We start from the raw sequence: 22,533 nt of genomic DNA on the forward strand, positions 1-22,533 counted from the left end.
CCCCTACCGATGAAACCAGTAATACATTACACATTAATTAATTGAATTTAAATAAAATTTTAAAAGAAAGAAATGAGGTGGTACATATCAAGCACCTCGAAAGCATGCTTGGTGAATGATAAGTATGCGATGAATGTTTACTGTTAGTATTACTACATCTCTTTTGTGGTAGTTCGTAGTGGCACCAGGATGTTCTTGACCTTCTATGTAAGAAACACAACACCAAAAAAAAAAATTAAAAATTAAAAAAAAGAAAAAAGAAACACAACACCAGACAACTAAATAGAAGAGGAAGCCAGTGTCCATCCATTTCAGAGGAAAATGGCTCATCATGGTGAGACTAAGGACAGGTATATCTCAGGGTAATTCCACAAGAAGGGATCTCTTCTTCCTCATTCCCAAACAGTGGGAAAGGGACATGCTTATGCCGGGCACTGCACACATCTCATCTCACGCATCCCATACAATAACCCTTATCCTCACTTTGCAAATAAAGAAACTGAGACTCAGAAAGCAAGGTGGTTGCACAAGGTCACACGGCTACCAAGTGGGGGAACAAGGTGCCAAAGCCAGGTCTGGCCCCCAGACTAGTGTTACCGCCACCGTGGCTCAGAGAAGAGTGCTCAAGTAGGAAAGAGCTGAGCAGAACCAAGGACAGGCCCGCGGGACCACATCCTTCTTTGGGAAGCCGGGGAGCCCTTTATCTGGTGCTGTTGGGCAGACGAGGTGTGGGGAAGCTGGCGCAGGAGGGCAGAATGACTTCTGTGGCTGGACGTGGCTTCTGCCCTCGTGACCTCCTGGAAGCTAGGCTGGGGATGGAAGTACCGTGGTTGCCAAGCTCCTCTCAGCCTAAACCAGCCCACAATCCACCTGCCCTCCACACACGAAGGAGGGTCCACGGCCGTGCAGGCCGGCCAAGTGGGGGGATTCCTGGGACAGCCCGCCCAACCCCTCCCTCCAGGGTCCAGGCACAAGCCCTTGGCCCCCACCTGACCCTGGGAAGCTGCTGCTTTTATCTGTGTCTCCAATAACTCCTCCCTGGTACCTTCCTTCCTTTCTGATTGTTGATTACAATGTCTTGTCTACAGTTTTTGAAAAAAAAGTTAGAGGGGGGTAGGAAGGAGAAAGAGCAAATTTCCAGGAATTGTTTTGCTGCTGCTGTTCCTGTTACTTGGAGCAAAGCTATTTGCCACCCCCCACTCCTGCTCAGGTTGGCAAGAAGCCTGGGTCCTGCCCCCTCTGTCTTTCCCTTCCTTCCAATCTCTCTTTCCAGCTGCACACCTCCTCCCTCCAAAGAAAAACACCACATGAAAACTGCAGAGCTGTCACTTATTGCTTCCTGAGGGAGCAGCTTTCCCTCTGTGCCTCTGCCAGGAGGTACCACCGTCATTTCCTCCTGCTGCAAATTCGCATGCATTCAGTGAGATGGGGGAGGGGGGCCCGGGAGCAGGTGGAGATGAGGCCACGGGGAGTGATGTCTCAATGACGGGGGAGAAGGTACGGGGGTGAAAGATTGAGACCCAGGAGACATGAGCTGCTAAAATGCAGTCTTGAGAGGAATGAAAATGGCCTTGAGCCAGAATGTGTAGAGAGAAGAGAGACACAGAACGAGGGTCTTCCTGGAGGGTGCTTGGTCTAGTAGAGCCTCCATCTGCATGGGTCAAAGGCATGGAGAAGGAAGTGAGAATTCTCAGAAGGCTCCCTATTGACAAACAATACCCATAGGATAGAAATCGAGATCCTAAAGAGAGAGAGAGAGTAGAACTGTCTGGAAAAAAATCAAAGTAAACCACATTTTACATCATCATCATAGCTCATCATGACAGATTTCTTGATCAAGGCCGGGTCTGACGTTTGGGTAGAAGTGTGACATAATAAGAAACACATCTGCTCCCTGAGTTCCTAAATCCCTTAGAAAATTTCCTAGATGGCTTCAGGATGGGGACTGGTTCCCAGAAAGACCGAGCCTTGATTAGAAGCTTAGAACTTCCAACCTCACCTCCTGTCCTCCGGGGAGAGGTCAGAGACTAGAGATTAAACTAATAATAGATCATGCCTATGTACCGAAGTAGCCATAAAAATTCCTAAACTATAAGCTTCAGAGATCTGGGCTGGTGAACATATCTCCATGCCGGGAGGCCTATGTACGCCAGCTCCATGGGGACAAAGCTTGGGTGGGACCCTTCCCAACCTCACAACTATACCTCTTTATCTGGCTGTTTATTTGCATCCTCTACAATAAACCAGCAAACAAAGTAAATGTTTCCCTGAGTTTTGTGAACCACTCCAGCAAATTACTGAAGCTGAGGTGGGAGGATTGTGGGAACTTTGTAACCCCGTTGGACAGAAGTGTGGGTGCCTTGGGGACCTGTCGTTTGAGACTGGCATCTAAAGTGAGAACCATCCTGTGGGACCCAGCCCTTAGACCTGTGGAATCTGACAGTAACTTCAGGTTGGTGTCAGAAATGATAGATTTTAGGACACCCACTTTGTGCCCAGGGGTCAGGAAATTGGTTAGTATGGAGGGGAAAACCCTACATGTTTGGTGTCAGAAGTGTTGTGAGTAGAGAAACAGTTTTCCTAGAGGAGGCCTTAAGAAAACTGCAAAGGTAAAAACATCCCCTCTCATGGAGATGGCTGGTGGTGATGGTTGCGCAACAATGTGAACATAGTTATTTTATTATTTATTTAAGTAATCTCTGTGCCCAGCGTAGGGCTTGAATTCATGACCCTAAGATCAGGAGTTGCATATGCTCTACCAATTGAGCCAGCCAGGCAGCCCTTACTTAATGCTACTGAACTGTAAAATTAAAAATAGGGCAGCCCAGGTAGCTCAGCGGTTTGGCACCTGCCTTCAGCCTGGGGTGTGATCCTGGAAACCCGGGATCGAGTCCCACGTTGGGCTCCCTGCATGGGGCTTGATTCTCCCTCTGCCTCTCCCTCTGCCTGTCTCTCTCTCTCTCTCTCTCTCTCTGTCTCTCATGAATAAATAAATAAAATCTTTAAAAAAATTAAAATAGCTAAAATGGGGGCAGCTGAGTGGCTCAGTGGGTTAAGTGTCTGCCTTCAGCTCAGGTCATGATCTCAGGGTCCTGGGATCCAGCCATACGTCAGGCTCCCTGCTCAGTGGGTAACCTGCTTCCCCCTCTCCCTCTGCCCCTGCTCATGCTTTCTGTCCCTCTCAAACAAACAAAATCTTTTTTTTAAAAAATAGCTAAAATGGTAAATTTGATGTTATGTTTATTTCACTACAATAAAAAACTAATTAGCAAACCTTAAAAAAAAAAAATCCCATCCCTGAATGGATACACAAAAGGTGGCACAGCCACACGATGGAATATTGCTTAGCTGTGAAGAGTAATGAAGTACAGACACATGCTACAGCATTGATGAAGGTCACACATTGTATGATTCCATCTATATTAAATATCCCTAAGAGGTAAATCCCCAGAGATGAAAGCAGAATAGGCATTGCCAGGGGCTGGGGGAAGAGGGCAATAGGGAGTACTTGATGGGTGTGGGGTTTTCCTTTGGGGCGATGAAAGTGTGAGCACCTACACAGAGGCGGTGGTTACACAACTATGTGAAGGTACCAAAAGCCACTGAACTGTACGCTTTGAGCCGGTTGATACTGTTACGGGCACTTCTACCACACCTGGTCCTCTGCAGCCTCGCCCTGCAGCCCACAGAACATGGGCCCGGTGCCGGGTGGCTCTGCCGTCTGCACCGTGTGGCCTGAGAGGCGACCTCTCTGGGATTCACAGAGGATAAAAAAGCCCCTCCTTGTCCCCACCGGGTATCTCAGGGATCCAATGATTAACTGAGGCAGAGGTGCTCTGAGAAGCAGGAAGCTCTGCTGACACCAGGTGTTCCCCACCACACAAATCCACCGGCCCTGAGCCTTACCCTGTGGCTTGGAAGGAGAGAGAAGCTTGGTGTCTGTCTCTCTCCAGTCGATTCTTTTTTTTTTTTTTTTTCTTATTTTTTGAGATTTTATTTCTTTGTTCATGAGAGACACAGAGAGGCAGAGACACAGGCAGAGGGAGCAGCAGGCTCCAGGCAGGGAGCCCGATGTGGGACTCGATCCCAGGACCCCAGGACCACGCCCTGGGCCCAAGGCAGATGCTCGACCACCGAGCCACCCAGGCGCCCCTCTCTGGACCATTCTTTTTTTTTTTTTAGGTTCTCTGGACCATTCTTGGCCACACCTCATGCTGCTCCCCTCTCCGCATCTAGGAGACTCCCCGAAGCTCAGCCCAGCCCTCCTCCCCAGCCCACCCTGTTCAGTCTTCCCTCTCTGTCTCTCAATTCCCCCTCAGAGCACAAGTGCAGGCCGGGAGACCGGCAAGGGGTGGGTGCGAGCCAGTTGGGAAGGGCAGGGTGGCTGAAAGCGTGGATGACTTTCAGATTTATTTTAGCCTGCCCGCCCCATCCAGTTCTGCTTTCGTCGGAATCGACAGACAGGGGAGTGGGATTCTAAGCCCGCTGGGAGTGGAAAACACACATACGGAAAGCACCTAGCACAGGCCTGGCCCTGTGCTGAGCACTTCACTTTGTGGCCCACTGGATTCTCCCAACACCCCCATTAGTGGACGTTACTGTCCCATTTTGCAGAGGAGAGAGCTGAGGCTGAAGGATGGACATTACGTAGCTAGTGAGTCAGGAGTCTGGGTTTTCAATGCTTGCAGCCCTGACTCCTCCCTGCCACGGGCACACTGGGTCATCTCCTGTGACTTCCCCTCTATCTGGATTGGGGGAAGGCAGGAAAAACCCTGACCCTCTCCCACAGAGCCTCAGCCAGTGATACTGCTTCCCGGATGAGAAGGACGGCCCCGAAGCCCACAGGCAAGCCAGGCCCACGGCCACGGTCCCTCCAGTCTCCTCGCAGCTCCCCAGCAGCCCAGACGACCCTGCGGGGACCAGAAGCACTCCGGGCAGAAAGGCAGGTGGGTGTCTCCCTCTCAGGAGAGAAGGGAATCTGAGCCTGAGGACAACTGGCTTTCATGCATGAGCCACTTATGTCCCCAGGGATAAAATGGGGGGGGGGGGTGCGTGCATGTGTGTGTGTGTGTGCGTGCGTGTGTGTCCCACATCCATAACCCAAATGAGAGAGAGTAAGACTTCCTAGGAAGGCCCACGTCAAAGGGCCAAGGGGTGAAGCACCAGGAGAGAAGTGGAGAGCGGAACCAGCCTGTGGCTGGAGCTACCGGGGCACCTGGCTGGGGGCAAAGCCGGCCAGGGCGCCACGTACTATTTCCTACCGTCTGAATGTTTGTTTGTTTGTTTGTTTAAAGATTTTATTTATTTATTTATTTTTGAGAGACAGAGAGACACAGGCAGAGGGAGAAGCAGACTCCATGCAGAGAGCCCGACGTGGGACTCCATCCGGGGACTCCACGATCACACCCTGGGCCAAAGGCAGGCGCTAAACTGCTGAGCCACCCAGGGGTCCCCCATCTAAATGTTTAAACTCCTCCTCCTGGGACGCCTGGGGGGCTCAGTGGTGGGGGGACTGCCTTTGGCTTAGGGCGTGATCCGGGGTCCTGGGATCGAGTCCCGAGCCCTGCCCTTCCCTCTGCCTATGTCTCTGCCTCTCTCTGTGTGTTGCTCCTGAAAGGATAAATTAAATCTTTTTTTTTTTAATTAAATCTTTTAAAAAAAAACTTAAAAAAGGGACACCTGGGTGGCTCAGTGGTTGAGCGTCCGCCTTTGGTCCAGGGCATGACCCCGGGGGTCCTGGGATCGAGCCCCACCTGGCCTGCTTCTCCCTCTGTGCCTCTCTGCTATGTGTGTTCTCTCTCCCTCTCAAATAAATACATATTTTTGAAAAAATAAAAAGTCATGAATCCCTCTGTCGCCTCTTCAGACCCAGAATCGCTTCCCAAAGCCTCCCGGCCCCTGTGGCCCAGGGACTTGAGACGCCAGCCAGGCGGCTTTCCGGGTGTGTCTGCCCGATGCCCGCCCGGGAGGACGCGGGGCCTGCGCCCCCGGGGGCCGTCACCTCGGCGCCCGCCGGCGACCCTGGGGAGATCCGCAACTGGGACGAGCTGCTCTACTTCTTCAACCACACCCTGCCCGAGTGCCACGTGGAGCTCAGGGAGGACGCGAAGCAAGTGACGCTGTTCGTGCTGTACCTGGCCATCTTCGTGGTGGGGCTGCTGGAGAACGTGGTGGTGATCGGCGTCAGCTGGCGGCGCGCGGGCCGGGGCCTGCTCAGCCTGTACGCGCTGCACATGGCCGTGGCGGACCTGGGCATCGTGCTGTCCCTGCCCGTGTGGATGCTGGAGGTCGCGCTGGACTACACCTGGCTCTGGGGCGGCTTCTCCTGCCGCTTCACGCACTACTTCTACTTCGCCAACATGTACAGCAGCATCTTCTTCCTGCTGTGCCTGAGCGTCGACCGCTACGTCAGCCTGGCGGCCCCCGGCCCGCAGCCCCAGCAGCAGCGGCTGCGCCGGGCCGTGTGCGCGGGGGTCTGGCTGCTGGCGGCCGTGCTCCCGCTGCCCGAGGTGGCGCACATGCAGCTGCTGGACGGCGCGGAGCCCGTGTGCCTGTTCATGGCGCCCTTCGAGGCCTACAGCGCGTGGGCCCTGGCCGTGGCGCTGTCCACCAGCGTGCTGGGCTTCCTGCTGCCCTTCCCGCTCATGGTGCTCTTCAACGTGCTGACGGCCTGCCGCCTGCGCCGCGCCGGGCGGCCCGAGGGCCGGCGCCACTGCCTGCTGGTGTGCGCCTACCTGGGCGCCTTCGCCGCGTGCTGGCTGCCCTACCACGCCACGCTGCTGCTGCTCACGCTGCACGGCACGCACGTGTCCCTCCACTGCTACCTGGTGCACCTGCTCTACTTCTTCTATGACATCATCGACTGCTTCGCCATGCTCCACTGCGTGCTCAACCCCCTGCTCTACAACTTCCTGAGCCCCAGGTTCCGGGAGCAGCTGCTGAGCGCCGTGGTCCATTACCTGCCCAAGGCCCGGGCCCGGGCCCGGGCGGACAGGCGCGCCTCCTCCTCCTCCTCCTCCTCCTCCACCCAGCACTCCATCGTCATCACCAAGGAGGGCACCCAGCCCACCGCAGCCGGCGCCCAGGCCCACCCGGGAGGCCCAAACTAGCCCCCCCCCCCCCCCCCCGCCCTCCCTAGGGTCTCCCAGGAGGCCCGGAGAGCCCGGCTCCCAGGGGGGTAGAGAGCTGGAGGCCGAGGTGAGGGCGGGGGCGGGGGAAGGGTCCCAACACTCCTGGTCGACCTTGAGTGTGTCCCTCCCAAGAAATGGAGATGGGGAGGCGAGGCGGCGGGGAAGAGCGGGGAACAGGCCTTTGGTGGCGTCTGCCGGGTGTCCCGGTCCTCAGGAACATGGTGAAATAAATTACCCAGACAGCCACGACTCTGGCTCCTTCCAAAATCTGTACTTCCAGCCGGGACAGGCCAAAGAGACGCTGGCAGAAACCAGACGCACTCATTTCAACAGCCACCCTGGCCCGAAAGAGTGTGCTCCGTAGGGACCTCACACAGCTTTCCTTTTGTGTTTGTGCACTTGCCGACGCCCCCGCACACTGCGCAGGCTGGGGGGACAAGGGATCAGAGGCCGAGGAACGAGGAGGCGACGCAGGACATTCCCTAGCATCCTCAGTGACATGGTAAACAGAGGGAGTGAAGCACAGGGCTGGGTCCCGCCCTCTGCCCCCACCCAGATCCTCTCCCCTTCATCCATCCTGCTTCCCTCCCCACGAAGCAGAGGAGCCAGCCCACAGTCCACGCTCCTCACAGCCCACCTGCCCCTGCCTTCAGATCTAGGACGTTTCCAGACTCCCAGGAAGAGATGCTCTTGGAAATGCACCATCCCTCCCTTTCTTTCCAGATCGTGGGCAAACATCAAGGGACATCCATCTGAGAGCAGACCTTGGGACGGCCAGCAGCAGGCCCTGACACACGCTCTGTCCCTCAGCCCTTGTCCCTGCACGGGATGGGGAAGTAGAAATTTCTGAGCCAGTCACAGGGCAGAGCTCCAGTATTCCAAGTCATTCCTGACCCTTCAACTTCATCCTCCCTGGCCAGGGTCTTTCCATTAATTTTCCCGTCCAGCCACTTACTTCTAGTCACACTTGTCCTATAGATAAGAAAAGAGGTCTTCAGGTTAACAAGTAGGTCTTCTGGAAAATACTCATTTATCAGTTTGGGAACCTAAGAGCATGTCCAGGAAGGAAAAACCTATGAACAGGCCCCAGCCCACTAGTTCCAAGTCCTTGGCCTCCTAATCCCACCTGTGGAGAATGAAGGGTTTGTGAACGTAAGCACTGGGAGCCTCTGTCCTGATCGTGCACGCGGTATTTCTGGAATGTTTCACTTGGAGTAACCACTCACTGATCTGGGGCGCCGTCCCCTCTGTTCTTAGAAATCTGAAACCGTATTCATCAGATGCATTAAACATGTGCTCCGATAGTGCATGTGCCCGTTTGTCAGGAGCACAGTGGGAGAGACCCCGACAATCTTGCTCATTGTACCCCAATCTGAAAGGGTCTCAAGCGATACACAGCTGCTCTGTGGCACAGAGCCGAAGGCTTTTTCAACCAGGACAGTCCGGGGTGTGACTTGGGGTTGCAGTAAGGGCTAAACCCAGCAACACAGAAGATGCACTACAGACATTCCTCCTTTGTGCTCATATAAAAACCAAGCCATAATCGAATGTCCTTACTACTCCCTCCACTGACTTTAGGCTCCAGAAGTTTCCTAAAGGGAATCCAGTGTCACACGTGTCACATCCAGGTTGCCTCAGAGGCCAGCCCCCCGGGGGCTCACTCTTCTGATTTCTCTGGCAGTGGGTTACAACCCTAGGCCGCATGAATGCCTCCTTAGGGCCTTGGGAGGACAGAGGCCCAGCTCTGCTCACTACAGCAAGGCTGTTCCTCCGCTCAGCACTCACCGAGCACTGACAGGCACCAGCCTGGCCAGGGGCTGAGACCACATGGCCCACGTCACACCCCAACTTCTGAGGTCTACCTCCTTCTCTGTGGAGTTACATTTGTTGTCGACCTCGTGGCACTGGCAGGACCATCTGAGGCCGGACCTCGAGTCCACCTAGATAGGAGCAGAGTCCACTACTCTCTGTGCCAACCCAAGATCCCCTCGGGGAGGCTTCCCCTGGAAAGGGTGGGTTATTGACTTGATTTGCCACTAAAAACAGGTCAACAGGTTAAACCTGGGGAATTCCAGCTACAGGAAAGGAAACTGTGCTACCTGAAAGAATCTTGGCATCGGGGACGCCTGGTGGCTCAGTCGGTTAAGCGGTTGCCTTTGGCTCAGGTCATGATCCCAGGATCCTGGGATCAAGCCCTGAGTCCGGATCCCCGTTCAGCAAGGAGTCTGCTTCTCCCTCTCCCTCTGTCCCTCCTCTCCACTCGTGCTTGCTCTCTCTCAAATAAATAAAATCCTTAGGAAAAAAAAAAAGAAGAAAAAATAAATAAAATAAAATAAGAAAAGAAAAGAAAAAGAATCCTGGCACCTGCTGAGCAGAATGCTGCTACTACCAGGTGTTGGGCCCTGACCTTCTGAACTCAAGGGATAGCATAACCCCAGTCATAGGAAAAGAATTCCCGTTTCAAATTTCCTTTTTTTATTCTAAATAAAAACCACACTTTGTGCCAAACAATGGAATATAAAAGAATCAGATGTACAACGATTTTAGACATCTACTATTTGGGAAGAGAAGTTTACAAAATATACAAAACTTTACAGCAATAGATAGTAAACACTTAAATATTAGGAGGTCAGTACTTATTAATTTAATGGAAGGAAGTTAGACGTCAACAACTCTTGGTTTTATAAGAGACTTTCGCTAGTGGAGGTGGGAAGGGGGTTGGACTGGACAGGGGCAGGGTGTTAAAGAAACATCGAAATCAAAACAGTTTCATTTTCATTCTGATGTTAAGTTTTACGAAGAGTGATCACCAACGGTGTGTGTGCCCTGCACGTCCCGGGTCTCCGTGCGGGGCTGAGGCAAAAGGACACGTGGGGGCCTCCAGATGGCACAGACTTCTCCGCACAGCCCACTCCCACGCCAACAAAATCAGTGTCCACCTAGAAAAGGATTTCAATTCACTTCCAACGTTGAGTAGTCTCAGGGATAGGGCATGGCAAGAGGCCAGAGACGAAGAAAATTCATCAGTAGCAAAACCTGACTGGGGAGAAGGTAGTTAAGCCCAGAGGTCTGTCCTGGAGACAAAGGGGTGCTGATGGGGCAGAAGGGAAGAAAGTCCAAAAGAACTTTTACCCATTTCCTGGTTCTTAAGGGTCACCGGGGCCCAACCCGCACCTCCTCTCTCTCCACCTGGCCGTGAACTATAGAGACCCCCTCAGTCTTAAAACATAGAACCAAATACTAAAATACAGCAGAGCTTCCCGGGGGGCACAGTGGCATCAGCGAGCCACCAGGGGGTCACAGGAAAAGCGGGAGACGGGTCCCCTCCCGTGGCCACAGGCAGCCTCTGCTGTTGATCCAATGCGCCACACGAGTATCACCTTCTGCCCTTAAGAAACGGGTTGGGAATAGCCTCGTGCTTGCTTTAATGCTCTACAGTCGCCACCTTGAAATTCTTCATTTTTAAACAGAGGGCTCTGCAAATTATGTAGCTGGTCCTGAGTGCAGAACAGGAAAGAGGAAACAGGGAGAAGACGAGACATTCAGGGGACAGACAGAACCTCAGAATGACACAGCAGGCTGCTAAACCGGGCTCCCGAGGCACAGGGGGCCCCACAACAGGGGGTTGACAAAAATGTTAAAAACCCAAGATATAACGAACACCTTCGACCAGGTATCCCCAGAGTGCCCTTTGCCACAATACCAAGTTTCAAGTAAAACAGTTGAGAAAAGGGTGAGCTGGAGGCAGAGGCAGCAAACATGGACCCCAAGCAGAGGGAGGGGTCGGGGGCGAACAGGGGGACAAGCAGAGGAACAGGGTTCGGTCAGTGAGCCTCACGAGCTACTGACCTGCTACATGTCTGATTGCAACCAGCCAGGCCACCCTGATCAACCAACCACGTGGCCTCAGGAGGCTCAGGGGGTGCAGTTTTTTTTTTGTTTTTTTTTTGTTTAGTGTTTCGGGGGCAAAGGTTCAAGGATTTGCTTTTTTGGTTTACTGGCAAAAGGGAAAACTTCACAGTTTCGGATTAAGTACACAGACTACCCAGCATCCAAGATGCCACCTGCTAAGGAAAAGGGTTTCTCTGGCATGCTGACGCACTCGCAGCCACCTGGCTGGGTTCCAGTAAGTACCGCCTCTCTCAAACCTGACCACTGAAAAATCGGTCCTCATCGACGGTCTGGGAGGAATCACTTAGACTCGAGAAGCTTAGCAGATACTGGACTGTGGTCCCTTGCACGTTCTCCTTCTTAAATTCCCAACGGTCAGTGTGGGCAAGAAAGGGAGAAGCCCGTCAGGAATGAAAGGGCTCAGCACTGCTTTCCTGCCAGGAATAGGGTGTAGACGGTGAGAGGTGGCCACTCGTACAAATCCCTTCGTGTACCAGTCACCAGAGAGCCACGCACCCCAAATGGGAGGCTTCCCGACTTAGGGCCAGGGAGGAAGGCAGCCAGTCCGACGGGGACGGAGCTCTGGCTTGCCTGTGTATCTCAACAGAGCTTCCCAAGTTTAGGAAGGATGAGGCAAATGTGCAAAAAAGGTCCTTCAGTTAACTTGTTCCCCTCAACCCAAACCCCAATCTACTCCATCGCAGGGAGGAAGGGCCTAGGAATTCAATCGGCCCCAAGGGTCTAGGACTCACAGCCATTACCTACGGGCTTCGTTGGGCTTATTCTTCAAGAGACTATCTGGAGAGAAAGTAGAGGATTTGCTTATTTAAAGGCATGACACCGCTCCCCTCCCCCCCCCCCCCCCCCCCCAGTTCTAGCCCCCATCTCCCAAATCTCTGGCCAAGACTGTCCCCAGGAATATGGCTACTTGCTGGGGACAAACTCCTTTTCCTGAAGTCACTTATCTGAAAGAGATGCTGGGTAACATGTATATAAAAGCAAAAATAAATAAATATCAATGTCCAAAAAGGCTTTGTGAGTTAATTAAAACCACTTGCTTGTGAAACAGCCCAGGGTGCTGCTGAGTCCCACCAGGGGCAGTGTCAGGGCCTAGGCCAGGGACTCTCAGAGCTCCCCGGGGCAGCGTGAGGTAGAATGAGTTACTGAGGTGCTACCTTGTGAATATGCGAGATCCGAGGGCCTCTCCCTCAGGCTTTCTTGGGGCAGGAATGGAGCCCACCAGCCCCAAGGATTGGGCCCACTCCACCCCAGCCACCTCGGGTGGACCCGAACCAGCTGCCGTCCTGTGGCGCCCCCTGGTGGCGATGCAATGACAGATCAGGATAAATTCCAGCAGGTCAAAGGTGAGCTGCCAAAGCTGCGGCCAGTTAGCACAAAGTAAACAACAGGTTACCCTGGGACAGACAGAACCGGAACGCACATCCCGCTACACACCCCCAGTTACTCGGGTCCCTCCCACCCGGAAGGCCTCACAGTCCATCACTCCTCCACCTCACGGGGCTTCTCGTCTACACCACAGGTCAAACACACTTCTAGGTGGGAGACTGGATGTCGGTTAAGGCAAGGCTGCTGCTGTCGAGAGACATCCCCTCCTCTCCACCAGGAAACTCAAGGTCGACGGAGGTAGCCAGATGGCAGATGACCTATCAAAGGGGCTCCCTGTCCTCTTGGCCACACAGGGAAGGCTTGACAGCCTGGCTATAGCTCCATAAAATCAAATTTCTTTGGAATTGAGGAGAAAAGAGACACCTCCCTTCCTGTCCCAGCAGGCTGCCACTTCCGGCGGCGCCATAGGACACCTCTTCTGACTGGCAAGGACTCATCCTGAAGCTTTCTGACCTAAACAGAAAGCTCTGTCCCCAGTTTGGATCTAGCTGCCGAAAGATTTTACCATCCCGTCAGCAGATGGGAGCAGGCACCTCCGGCCCACCTGCCCTTCCCCTGCTGAGGGCGAGGCCTAGACCCGGAGGCGAGCTGCCCTGCTGACGAGTCTCTTCTCAATGACCACATTCCCAAAATCTCTCATAGCTGGGTGTCCCAGTTGGAAATCTGGCGAGAATACCCACAGTGAAAACCTCTCTCCACCTTCCTCTATTCAGTGAGGCTGTTGGTTGGATTCTTAGCAGCATAAAACCTATCAGTAAACTAAAACTTAAGAGGCTGGGAGAGGGGATCCAGTTGACACCAACTGCCTGACCAGATCCCAAAACCATCCTCCAAAGAATAAAAAACACGGCCCTTCGTGGGCAAGAACAGGTAAGGAGGTAAACATGATAGGGCCGTTGCTTCTCAAAAAACAGTAACAGCTCGTGTGCTCTTTCTTCTTTTTTCTTCTTTCAACACAAGACAGAACAGAACTCCTAGCAAGGCAAAATCGAAACTTCGGCTGGAGGGGGACCAACAGCCATTAGAAAACCTACGTCCTGGCTGCCGCCTGGGAGCTCCCCCCAGCCCTGCTGGGACCCAGTCAGCTGTCCGGGTTCTTTTCCGCCTCTTTGGAATGGATAATGTACATGAAGGTCTGCTCGATGGTGAAGTCGGGCGGGAGGCTGCCCTTGTGCACGCCCACATGCTTGCTCATGAGGTTCAGGGTGGAGCTGTAGTGGCCACAGACAGTGCAGCGGTACATGAGGGCCCCTGAGTGTGTCTTCAGGTGGCACTTGATGGTCGAGCGGCCTCGGAAGAACTTGTGGCACACCTTACACTGGTACGGCTTCTCGCCCGTGTGGATCCGCCGGTGGTAGTTGAACTCGCTTGTGTGGGCAAACCTTTTGCCACAGACCTTGCAGCTATACTTGCTGTTCCCAGGCTGGCCCTGCAGAGCCAGCTCCTCACTCAAGAACTCCTCTGCTGGCAGCTTCCGCTTCTGGAAAGCTGGGTGCTGTAGCCCCAAACCGGGCCGCGCGTCAAGGCCACTGTTGCATTTGTGCTGGCTGAGATGGTAGCGATAGGCAGCCTCCGACTTGAAGCTCTGGCTGCACAAGTGGCAGCGGAAGAGGGCGTCTTCGAGGCTTTGATGCACGGCCATGTGCTTCTCTAGGAGATGCCAGTCCACAAAGCTGTTTGCACACACAGAGCAGGAGAAGACTGAGATGCCCAGATGGGACAGCGTGTGCCACATGAGGCTGCAGAGGTTGAGGTGGCGCTGGTCGCAGACGCTGCAGGCCTGGCCCTTCAGGTTCAGATGGTCAAGGACGTGCCCCCGCACCACGTGGAAATCTTTGGCCAGCGCCTTCCCACAAGCAGCACATTTCAACTCTGCCGAGGCCGCCCCCGAAAACAAACCCAGCTTCCCAGACAGGGGATCGTTGGGGTGGACGATGATGTTGTTCTCAAATATCCCATCCCGTCGGTGGAGGGTCAGCTGCCACTGGGTAAAGAACTTAGTTTCACACATGTCGCAGGAGAAGAGGAAAATGCCAATGTGGGACAGAACATGGGTCACCCGGGAGTTCCGGTCCTGGAAGTGGGTCTCGCAGACCTTGCAGTTGCCGGTCAGCAGGTCCACGTGGTCCCGAGCATGCTGTCGGATCAGCTGAATGTTGGGCTCTAGAACTTTCTTGCACACCTGGCAGGGCATGGCCTTATTCTCTCGGTTGTCATTCTCTCCAAAAGTCAGCTCATCCTCACTGTCATCACTCAACTCAATCACCTCCTCGGCTGTGCCTATCTCCTCAGTGGGGTCTTCAAACTGCAAGTCATCATCCCCCAGGTCGTCCAGCTGGAGCTCATCCATCTGACCGAAGCTGGGGTCTTTGGAGTGGTCGCTATTGCTCAGACAGGAGTTGGTCCCGGTGGTAATGTCGATCGCGTTGTCCGGGGTGAAGAAACTGCTTTTACTGAAGTCTCCGTTGCTCTGAACTTTGTATGGCTGGCAGGAGCTCGTGCTGGTTTGGATGCTCATGTTGACAGTGCCCAGGACCGGCTGGGTAGTCACCACACCAGGAGCGGGGGTGAAGGGGGCAGGCGCATCGTGCTCTTCCGTCTTTGGCGGCAGTGGCTGCTGTGGCAGAGGCAGGCTCTGGTTAATGTCACCGGTGATGTTTCTCTCTTCCTCTTTACAGCTTCCCCCACCATCACTGGGCAACACATAGTTCCTATCAGGCCCAAAGTGCTCCCCCGCACCCCGGAGGTCTCCGAGGGGATAGGCGGGTTCTGCTGAGCTACAGCTCTGGGTACCGGGGTGGCTCTCACCGGTGCCGCTCAGGGGCTTGGCCACGGCAGTGCTCTCCAAGTCAGGAAAGGTGGAGTGACAGGCCCGGAGCAGGTCCTCCATACCCAGGCGCTCGGCAACCTCGTAGATGACCCCAACGTTGATCAGGTCTGTGAAGAGCTCTGACGTGTAGACAAAGCTCAGGATCTTCTCAAAGTTGGCGGGCGTGATGAAGTCTACCACGTAGGTCCTGGCGGCATCGAGCCCCGTATTGAGGAAGAGGTTCTGGAAGTAGCCGGCCGCACAGGCCAGCACGGCTTTGTGCGCCGGGAAGGAGCGGCTCCCCACCACAATGGTGACATCGCACATGGTCTCGGAGAGCCGACACTTGTTGAGTTCCTTCAGCAGGTTGTTGGGGTGGTTGGTGCTTTGCAGTTTGATCCGCATGCCCATCTTAGCAGCTCCGATGAAGTTGCCTCTGTATCAGCACAGTTCATCTGCGGACAGTAAAAGGAAGAGATGGATGGCCAAACACATCCCTGCAAGTGAGGAGCTTGGCGGAAGAAAATACCACCGGGTCGGAGGGTCTCCAAGCCCTGGGTGGGGTAGGAGTGAACGGGCTCGGGGTTCGGGGCTTGGGGTTCGGGGCATGGCTGAGCCGCTCAGCGTGCACAGCAACCCCTCTCCCCGCATACTCCCCAGGGCAGAGCTGTTACATCGAGATCCCAAAGTACTAAAACAAATCGGACAGCGTCTTTAAGAGTCGGGAAGAGAGGTGGTGGGCCTGGGGGGACAGAAGCTAGAGCCCCGGACCCTGGACCCCGGCCACAGGCAACCGCCCAGACACAATCTTTCACTTCATTACCCGTCAGGGGGCTCGAATTAATGTCCTAACTTCTTCCCCAGTGTGAGCCCTCCTATCTCACTGGGCACATTCACTTCTCTTACGATGCCAAATGCCATACAGGTACTTGAACACGATTATTAAAGTTCCAGAGCTGCTGAGGGCAAGATAAGGTCGCTTTCGATCTTTCCGTTTCTTATCGATGCTCTGTCCTTGCAGTCCCTAGGTCAACCTCTCACTCATTCAGGAGTGTCGACCTCTCCCTAACCTAAGCTACCTGCCTCGTTTCTTGTCCTACCATAACCCAGGGCCGTCCGGATACTGCCGTGACCGCCTCCCGACGCTGTGGATGAAGCCAAAGTACCCGGGGCCCAAAGCAAGCAAGCTGCATTCACCACTGATGGACTCCGGTTTTTTCCTGCCCACCCCTTTTGGGATCTACGCGTATGTGGACCAGAACTGGAGACTTACTAGATGCCCTAGGAAGGGCATCTAATCCTACAGGCAAGACTCCTAAGGACCTGCGGGGTCCCACTGCCCCCCTTGGAGTCCCGCCTGCGGACGAGCTCGTCCCGCAGCCTCGCCGCTCGCCCGCGCGCACAGCCCCGCACCTCACCACCCTCTACTAACTCCCAACTTTTTCTGGGGTCCAGGAAGCTTCTGCGCATTGCTGGGGTGGCAGCCAAGCAGCTCCCCGACCCCCAGGCCGCAATCAGGCGGGGCCCCGGGAAGCGGGGGGCACTTCCGAGCGGGCCCCCCAGCAGCCCGCGGTGCCGCAGGCTCCCCCCGGGGGCTCGAACCCAGGAAGGCCGCTGGGTCGGGCTGGGGCTCCATCGAGGGCCACGGAGCACCTCGGTGCGGCCGCACTCGGCGGGGCCCCGGGCGCCCCCGGAGCCAGGGGATGCGCGGCGGGGCCGGCGGGGGGGGGCGGCCTGGGGCGCGCAGGGGGAGCGCAGCGGCGGGGAGCAAGGCCGGGCCGGGCGGCGTCGGCGGGGGCAGCCCTCGGCCCGGCCGCGCTTACCGGCTCCGCGGGGCCCGAGCACCATCGCCGCCGCCGCCGCACACAAAGGCCCCGGCCCGCCGTGCCCGGCCCGACGAGGAGGCGGCGCCGCCGGCCGCGGCCAGACTCTCCATCCGCCGCGCCGCTCGCCGCGCCGGCCCGGGCAGCCCCCGCCGCCCGGCCCGCAGCGCCCCCCGCCGTCCCGGAGGAGGCAGCGCCCCCCGCCGCTCGGCCGCAGCGCCCCCCGCCGCCCGGGAGGAGGCAGCGCCCCCCCACGGCGGGGCCGGGAGCCCAGGGGGCGGCGCCGCGGCCCCACACTCCGCCGCCCCCAGCTGCGCGGCCCGGCCCCCGCGCGCCCCGGGACCCCCGCCCGGCCCCGCCTCCCCCACCCCGCGCGCCCCGGGACCCCCGCCCGGCTCCGCCTCCCCCACCCCGCGCACCCGGGGACCCCCGCCCGGCCCCGCCTCCCCCCCCACCCCCCGCGCACCCGGGGACCCCCGCCCGGCCCCGCCTCCCCCCCCACCCCCCGCGCACCCGGGGACCCCCGCCCGGCCCCGCCTCCCCCCCACCCCCCGCGCACCCGGGGACCCCCGCCCGGCCCCGCCTCCCCCCCACCCCCCGCGCACCCGGGGACCCCCGCCCGGCCCCGCCTCCCCCCCCACCCCCCGCGCACCCGGGGACCCCCGCCCGGCCCCGCCTCCCCCCCACCCCCCGCGCACCCGGGGACCCCCGCCCGGCCCCGCCTCCCCCCCCACCCCCCGCGCACCCGGGGACCCCCGCCCGGCCCCGCCTCCCCCTCCACCCCCCGCGCACCCGGGGACCCCCGCCCGGCCCCGCCTCCCCCCCCACCCCCCGCGCACCGGGGACCCCCGCCCGGCCCCGCCTCCCCCTCCACCCCCCGCGCACCCGGGGACCCCCGCCCGGCCCCGCCTCCCCCCCACCCCCCGCGCACCCGGGGACCCCCGCCCGGCCCCGCCTCCCCCCCACCCCCCGCGCACCCGGGGACCCCCGCCCGGCCCCGCCTCCCCCCCCACCCCCCGCGCACCCGGGGACCCCCGCCCGGCCCCGCCTCCCATCCGGCACCCGGGGACCCCGGCCTCGCCCCCTTCCCCTGCCCCCCATCCCCACCCCCACCCCGGCCCCGGCCCGGCCTCGCCACCGCGGGGACCTACCTTCCCACCCGTCGCGCTCTGATCTACCAGGCGGCGGCCCTTCCCTCCTGACCCCGGGCCCTGGAGGAGTGAGCAGCACTATCCCGACTCTAAACTCTCATCCTCTACCCTGTCCTACGTCTCATAGTACCAGAAGCTTCTCAGAACGTCCACTATTGTGGTTTTTTGGGGGAAAAAGATTATTTGATTAATTCGTGAGCGCACTGGACTGAGAGCGTCCTGGAGACAGGGCTCCGTCGTTCCGGTCCTACTCGTCGAGGTGCGCACCACAGCTTCCTGGGCCGCGACAGGTGCTTCGGAAAGTGAATGAACAGGTCGTTGAGGCCTGGGCCCCTGGTTCACCCCCTCCTGAAAATTTCTGACGCCCCTCCTCCCACCTAGCTGGCCAAGGAAGGAGTACGCGGGGTCCCACTGCACCTCGAGAGCCCAACCCTGTTTCCTGAAGCCTGTCCTCCCTAAGGGGAACAGCATTTATCACCCCAAATATGCCTCTTTGGCATAAGGACTATTTTAGGCTGCTTATTTTTAAGAACCAGCAGACACAGGAGAAGCTCTGAAATCAGAATAAAAATTACATTTATGAGGGAAACCTCCATTTGTAAGGGTGTCTCTGCCCCGGAAGAGAAGGACCACTAGATCTCTAGAAACTCTCCTCGTTGGAGAAGGAGAACTTCAATCTGCATAACCACCATCCCCTTATTTGCTGTGCTTGGCCTGAAAACCCACCTTCTCGGGCTCCCCACCCCCAATATCTTCTTTTGTCTTTAACTAGATACGGTATTTAAGGTGGTGACTTAGGCCATTTTAGGGCATTGCAGAGTTTTCCTGAGCTTCTCCCATGTATATAGGAGGTATACTTGTCACTAAACTTCTGTTTTTCTCCTGGTAATCTCTCTTTTACTGCAGCATGTCTCAGCCAAGAACTTAGAAGGGTAGAGGAGGGTGGCCTGGATGGCTCGGTCAGAGAAGCGTCTGATTCTTTAGTTTCAGGTTCAGCCCTGGTCACCATCTCAGGGTCTTGGGATCCAGCCCCATGTAGGGCTCCACGCTCATCATCCGGGAGTTAGCTGAGACTCTCTCTCTCCCTCTCCCTCTGCTCCTCCCCCCACTCATGCTAGAGCATGCACACTCTCTCTTTCTCAAATAAATAAATCTTTAGGAACCCTGGGTGGCTCAGCGGTTTAGCGCCACCTTCGGCCCAGGGCCTGATCCTGGAGACCCGGGATGGAGTCCTGCATCCTGCTCCCTGCTCCCTCTGCCTGTGTCTCTGCCTCTCTCTTTCTCCATGTCTCTCATGAATAAATAAATAAAATATTTTTTAAAAAGTTTATACAGTTTATACTTGCGATACTATGATTTATAATAAGAAATATATATATCTGATGTTTGTGCTCATTTCTGACAAAGAGCTCCTAAAACCATTGGAATTTCCTAAGTGATGAATATCATAGAAGTGTCTTTTGTTATGTTGTTGGGTGGTTTTGGGCACCCAAGGATGGGGCTGGAGGTTGAATCAATTGCTAATGGCCAATGATTTAATCAATCATAACCATGTAATGAAGCCCCATAACAATCCAAAAGGATGGAATTCAGAGAGTTTTCTGGTTATGAACACATGCATGTTCAGGGAGGGGAGAGTGGTGCACTCAGAGAGAATGTGAAAGCCCCATGCCCCTTTGCCTGTGCCTTGCCCTATGCATCTCTTCCATCTGGCTCTTCTGGAGTTACATCCTTTTATAGTAAACTGGTGATTTAGTAGGTAAACACGGTCCCTGAGTCCTGTGAGCCACTCTAGCAAATTAATCAAGCCGATGGGGGGAGTTGTGGGAACCTCCAGTCTGTAGCCGGTAGGTCAGAAGCATGGGTAATAGCCCAGACATGAGATGGCGTCTGAAGTGTGAGGGGTGGTCTCAGAGGACTGAGCCCTTAACCTGTGGAGTCTGATAAAATCTCCGGGTAGATGGTGTCAAGGCATTGCTTGGCGTGGCGAAACCATCCCTCCACGTACATTGGAAGTAGTCCAGAACCTTTAAGACCGAAGTCTTTTTAAGGTAAATCACCAAACAGGGCTCCAGGATGGCTCAGTCATCAGACTTTGACTCAGGTCGTGGTCTCAGACTCCTGGGATCAAGGCCCTGCCTTCGCATCCTGCTCCTCACCCAGCTCCATGGGAAGTCAGCTTGTCCCTCTCCCTCTCCCTATGCTCCCCTCCTGCTAGTGTGCACTGTCTCTTCTCTCTCACAAATAAAAAAATAAAATATTTAAAAATAAATAAATAGGGCAGCCCTGGTGGCACAGTGGTTTAGCACTGCCTGCAGCCCGGGGTGTGATCCTGGGGACCCGGGATCGAGTCCCACATCAGGCTTCCTGCATGGAGTCTGCTTCTCTCTCTGCCTCTCTCTTTCTCTCTCTCTCCAAATAAATAAATAAATAAATCTTTAAAAATATATATTTAAAAAATACTAAAAAAATAAAATAAAATAAATAAGGAGCACCTGGGTGGCTCAGGTCACGATCCCCGAGTCCCCAGATCAAGCCCCACAGTGGGCTCCCTGTTCATCGAGGAGCCTGCTTCTTCCTCTCCTCCTGCCCCTCCCCCCACCCACCCTCATGCATGCGCGAGCTCGCTCTCTCTCTCACCCTGGCTCTCTCTCTCTCTCAACTAAATCAATAAAATCTTAAAAATAAATAATAAAATAAAATAAGTAAAGTCAATCACCATGCAATCCCAGTAACGCACACACACAAAGCTAAGTGGAGAAGGGCCAGAGATTCAGTCAAGGTCTTTTGGGTCAGGTCTCCTTAGGTACAACCTCTTAACAACAGGAAGAGAGCCAGGATTTCTTCACACATTCTCCAAGTACAAAAACAAAACAAACAAACAAACAAAAAAACCAGGAATCTGGCTTAAAATTTGGCTTCATTTTTCCTGGAATCCCCAGGATTGCAATTTTTGTCAGTCCCACCAGAGAGCAACCTTTCTGCATTTATGCTCCTACTTGGCAAAGCACTCGAGTCCTCTCAGCACACACGCCCATCTCCTGAGTCTGAGCTGTACCAACTCTTGAAGCTTTCATGACCCAAATAAATTCCCTAGAATCTGCAAAAGCTAAAACCTTGTAGATAGATACTTTTGAAAAGCCAGCACGATGATTCACTGAAGAAAGGCTTGAGGCTCCGACAAGAACATTCTTTGACCTCTAGCAATAAACCTGACCCAGGGGACACTGAGTTGGACTTTCTCTCCACCTCCCACCCCACTGTACTGCCGTAGGTCCAAAGTTGCCCCATTTAGGTTCTTGGAAGAGAGAACTTTCACTGGGGTGAAGGACCTGTGGGAAGTGACCTTTGGCTCAGTGGCGCTGTCTCCTCACTGCCTTGGGCGAGTGCAGTGTTGACATAGTATCAGGCGGTTTGAGAGCATGGCCAGGCCCTGCACCAGGCTAAAATAAGGAGTCTGAGGATTTCCCAGGCTTTCCCTCCGGATACAGAACACCCCTTCGGATCCCTGGGCTGTGGTAGTTGGCACATGAGATACGTAAAAGACACTCACACACCTCATCTCAGTGCCTTGCATATTCTGTGGACCTCTAGACCAGCGCTACGGGGGCTGGTATCGGTTGCATTGCAGAGGAGTCTAGAACAAATGTCTTCCCCTTCAAACAACTAAGATGGCCAGTTAACACTGAAGACAGCTGCTCCCTTCTTTCTCAGTCTCTGTAGTCACTTCCCAATCCACGCCCCATCCTGGCAAGACCAAGCGTTGTTTGTTCGTCCACAACCCCACTATACCATAAACCATGTATGGGTCACTGTCTGTTCCATGACCTGTTCCCGGACCCCTGCTTGACATTTGGAGACAGAGAAATGGTGCAATTCTATAGATTAATCCTCCTCTGTGGCTGGGTTCTTGCACAGCCTTGACCGCTTTGCACCACCCACGCCTTCACCCTTCTCTACCTAGAGTCAGATTCAAGATTGCTGTCTCCTAGTCCCATCCTAGAAATACAGACAAGCCATTCGGAATATGTTTTTCCTTTATCCAAAGCTAATCTGTGAAAGTCTTTGAGTGCTAGACACCATCTTCCAAATTCACTGATTTATTTTTTAATTACTAAATAGGTCTTCTAATACTACCTGTATGAAGCACTGACTAAGGCACTGTTGGGGAAATCAGTACATGTAGAAAATAAAGATGCTTCCATTTATATATGATACATGTATGTGTGCACATCATAAATGTGTATGTGTGTATGATGTAGCTGGAAGAGTCAAGAAAGAGAAAAACCCACCCACTGGCCAAACAATTGCATCACTCTAGG

At 55.2% G+C, this 22,533-nt stretch overlaps 2 protein-coding genes across 3 annotated transcripts; one reads left to right on the forward strand and one right to left on the reverse strand.

The window, feature by feature from the left end:
• Positions 1-4,707: 4,707 nt before the first annotated feature.
• Positions 4,708-9,537, forward strand: GPR182 (G protein-coupled receptor 182). 2 transcript variants are annotated; one of them, XR_007413675.1, is made up of 3 exons: positions 4,708-4,946; positions 5,867-7,197; positions 7,557-9,537. XR_007413675.1 is itself a non-coding variant. In XM_025476527.3 (2 exons), the coding sequence occupies exon 2, from the start codon at positions 5,955-5,957 to the stop codon at positions 7,107-7,109; it is 1,155 nt and encodes a 384-aa protein (XP_025332312.2). In that variant the 5' UTR covers positions 4,708-4,946; positions 5,867-5,954; the 3' UTR covers positions 7,110-7,379. The 2 variants fall into 2 exon arrangements, 1 of the variants encoding a protein (XP_025332312.2); XM_025476527.3 differs by lacking the exon at positions 7,557-9,537 and having other exon boundaries at positions 5,867-7,379.
• A 51-nt stretch (positions 9,538-9,588) lies between these two features.
• On the reverse strand, positions 9,589-17,197 carry ZBTB39 (zinc finger and BTB domain containing 39). The gene is made up of 2 exons (XM_025476912.3): positions 17,061-17,197; positions 9,589-15,692 (listed from the first exon to the last, which is right to left on the reverse strand). The coding sequence occupies exon 2, from the start codon at positions 15,646-15,648 to the stop codon at positions 13,510-13,512; it is 2,139 nt and encodes a 712-aa protein (XP_025332697.1). The 5' UTR covers positions 15,649-15,692; positions 17,061-17,197; the 3' UTR covers positions 9,589-13,509.
• Positions 17,198-22,533: the final 5,336 nt, after the last annotated feature.

This window comes from Canis lupus, chromosome 10 (genome assembly GCF_003254725.2).
Source record: "Canis lupus dingo isolate Sandy chromosome 10, ASM325472v2, whole genome shotgun sequence".
Classification (NCBI taxonomy): domain Eukaryota; kingdom Metazoa; phylum Chordata; class Mammalia; order Carnivora; family Canidae; genus Canis; species Canis lupus.

Coding starts and splice junctions, on each gene's coding strand:
- GPR182 (XM_025476527.3), top strand. CDS start 5,955: ATGCCCGCCCGGGAGGACGCGGGGCCTGCGCCCCCGGGGGCCGTCACC.
- ZBTB39 (XM_025476912.3), bottom strand. CDS start 15,648: ATGGGCATGCGGATCAAACTGCAAAGCACCAACCACCCCAACAACCTG.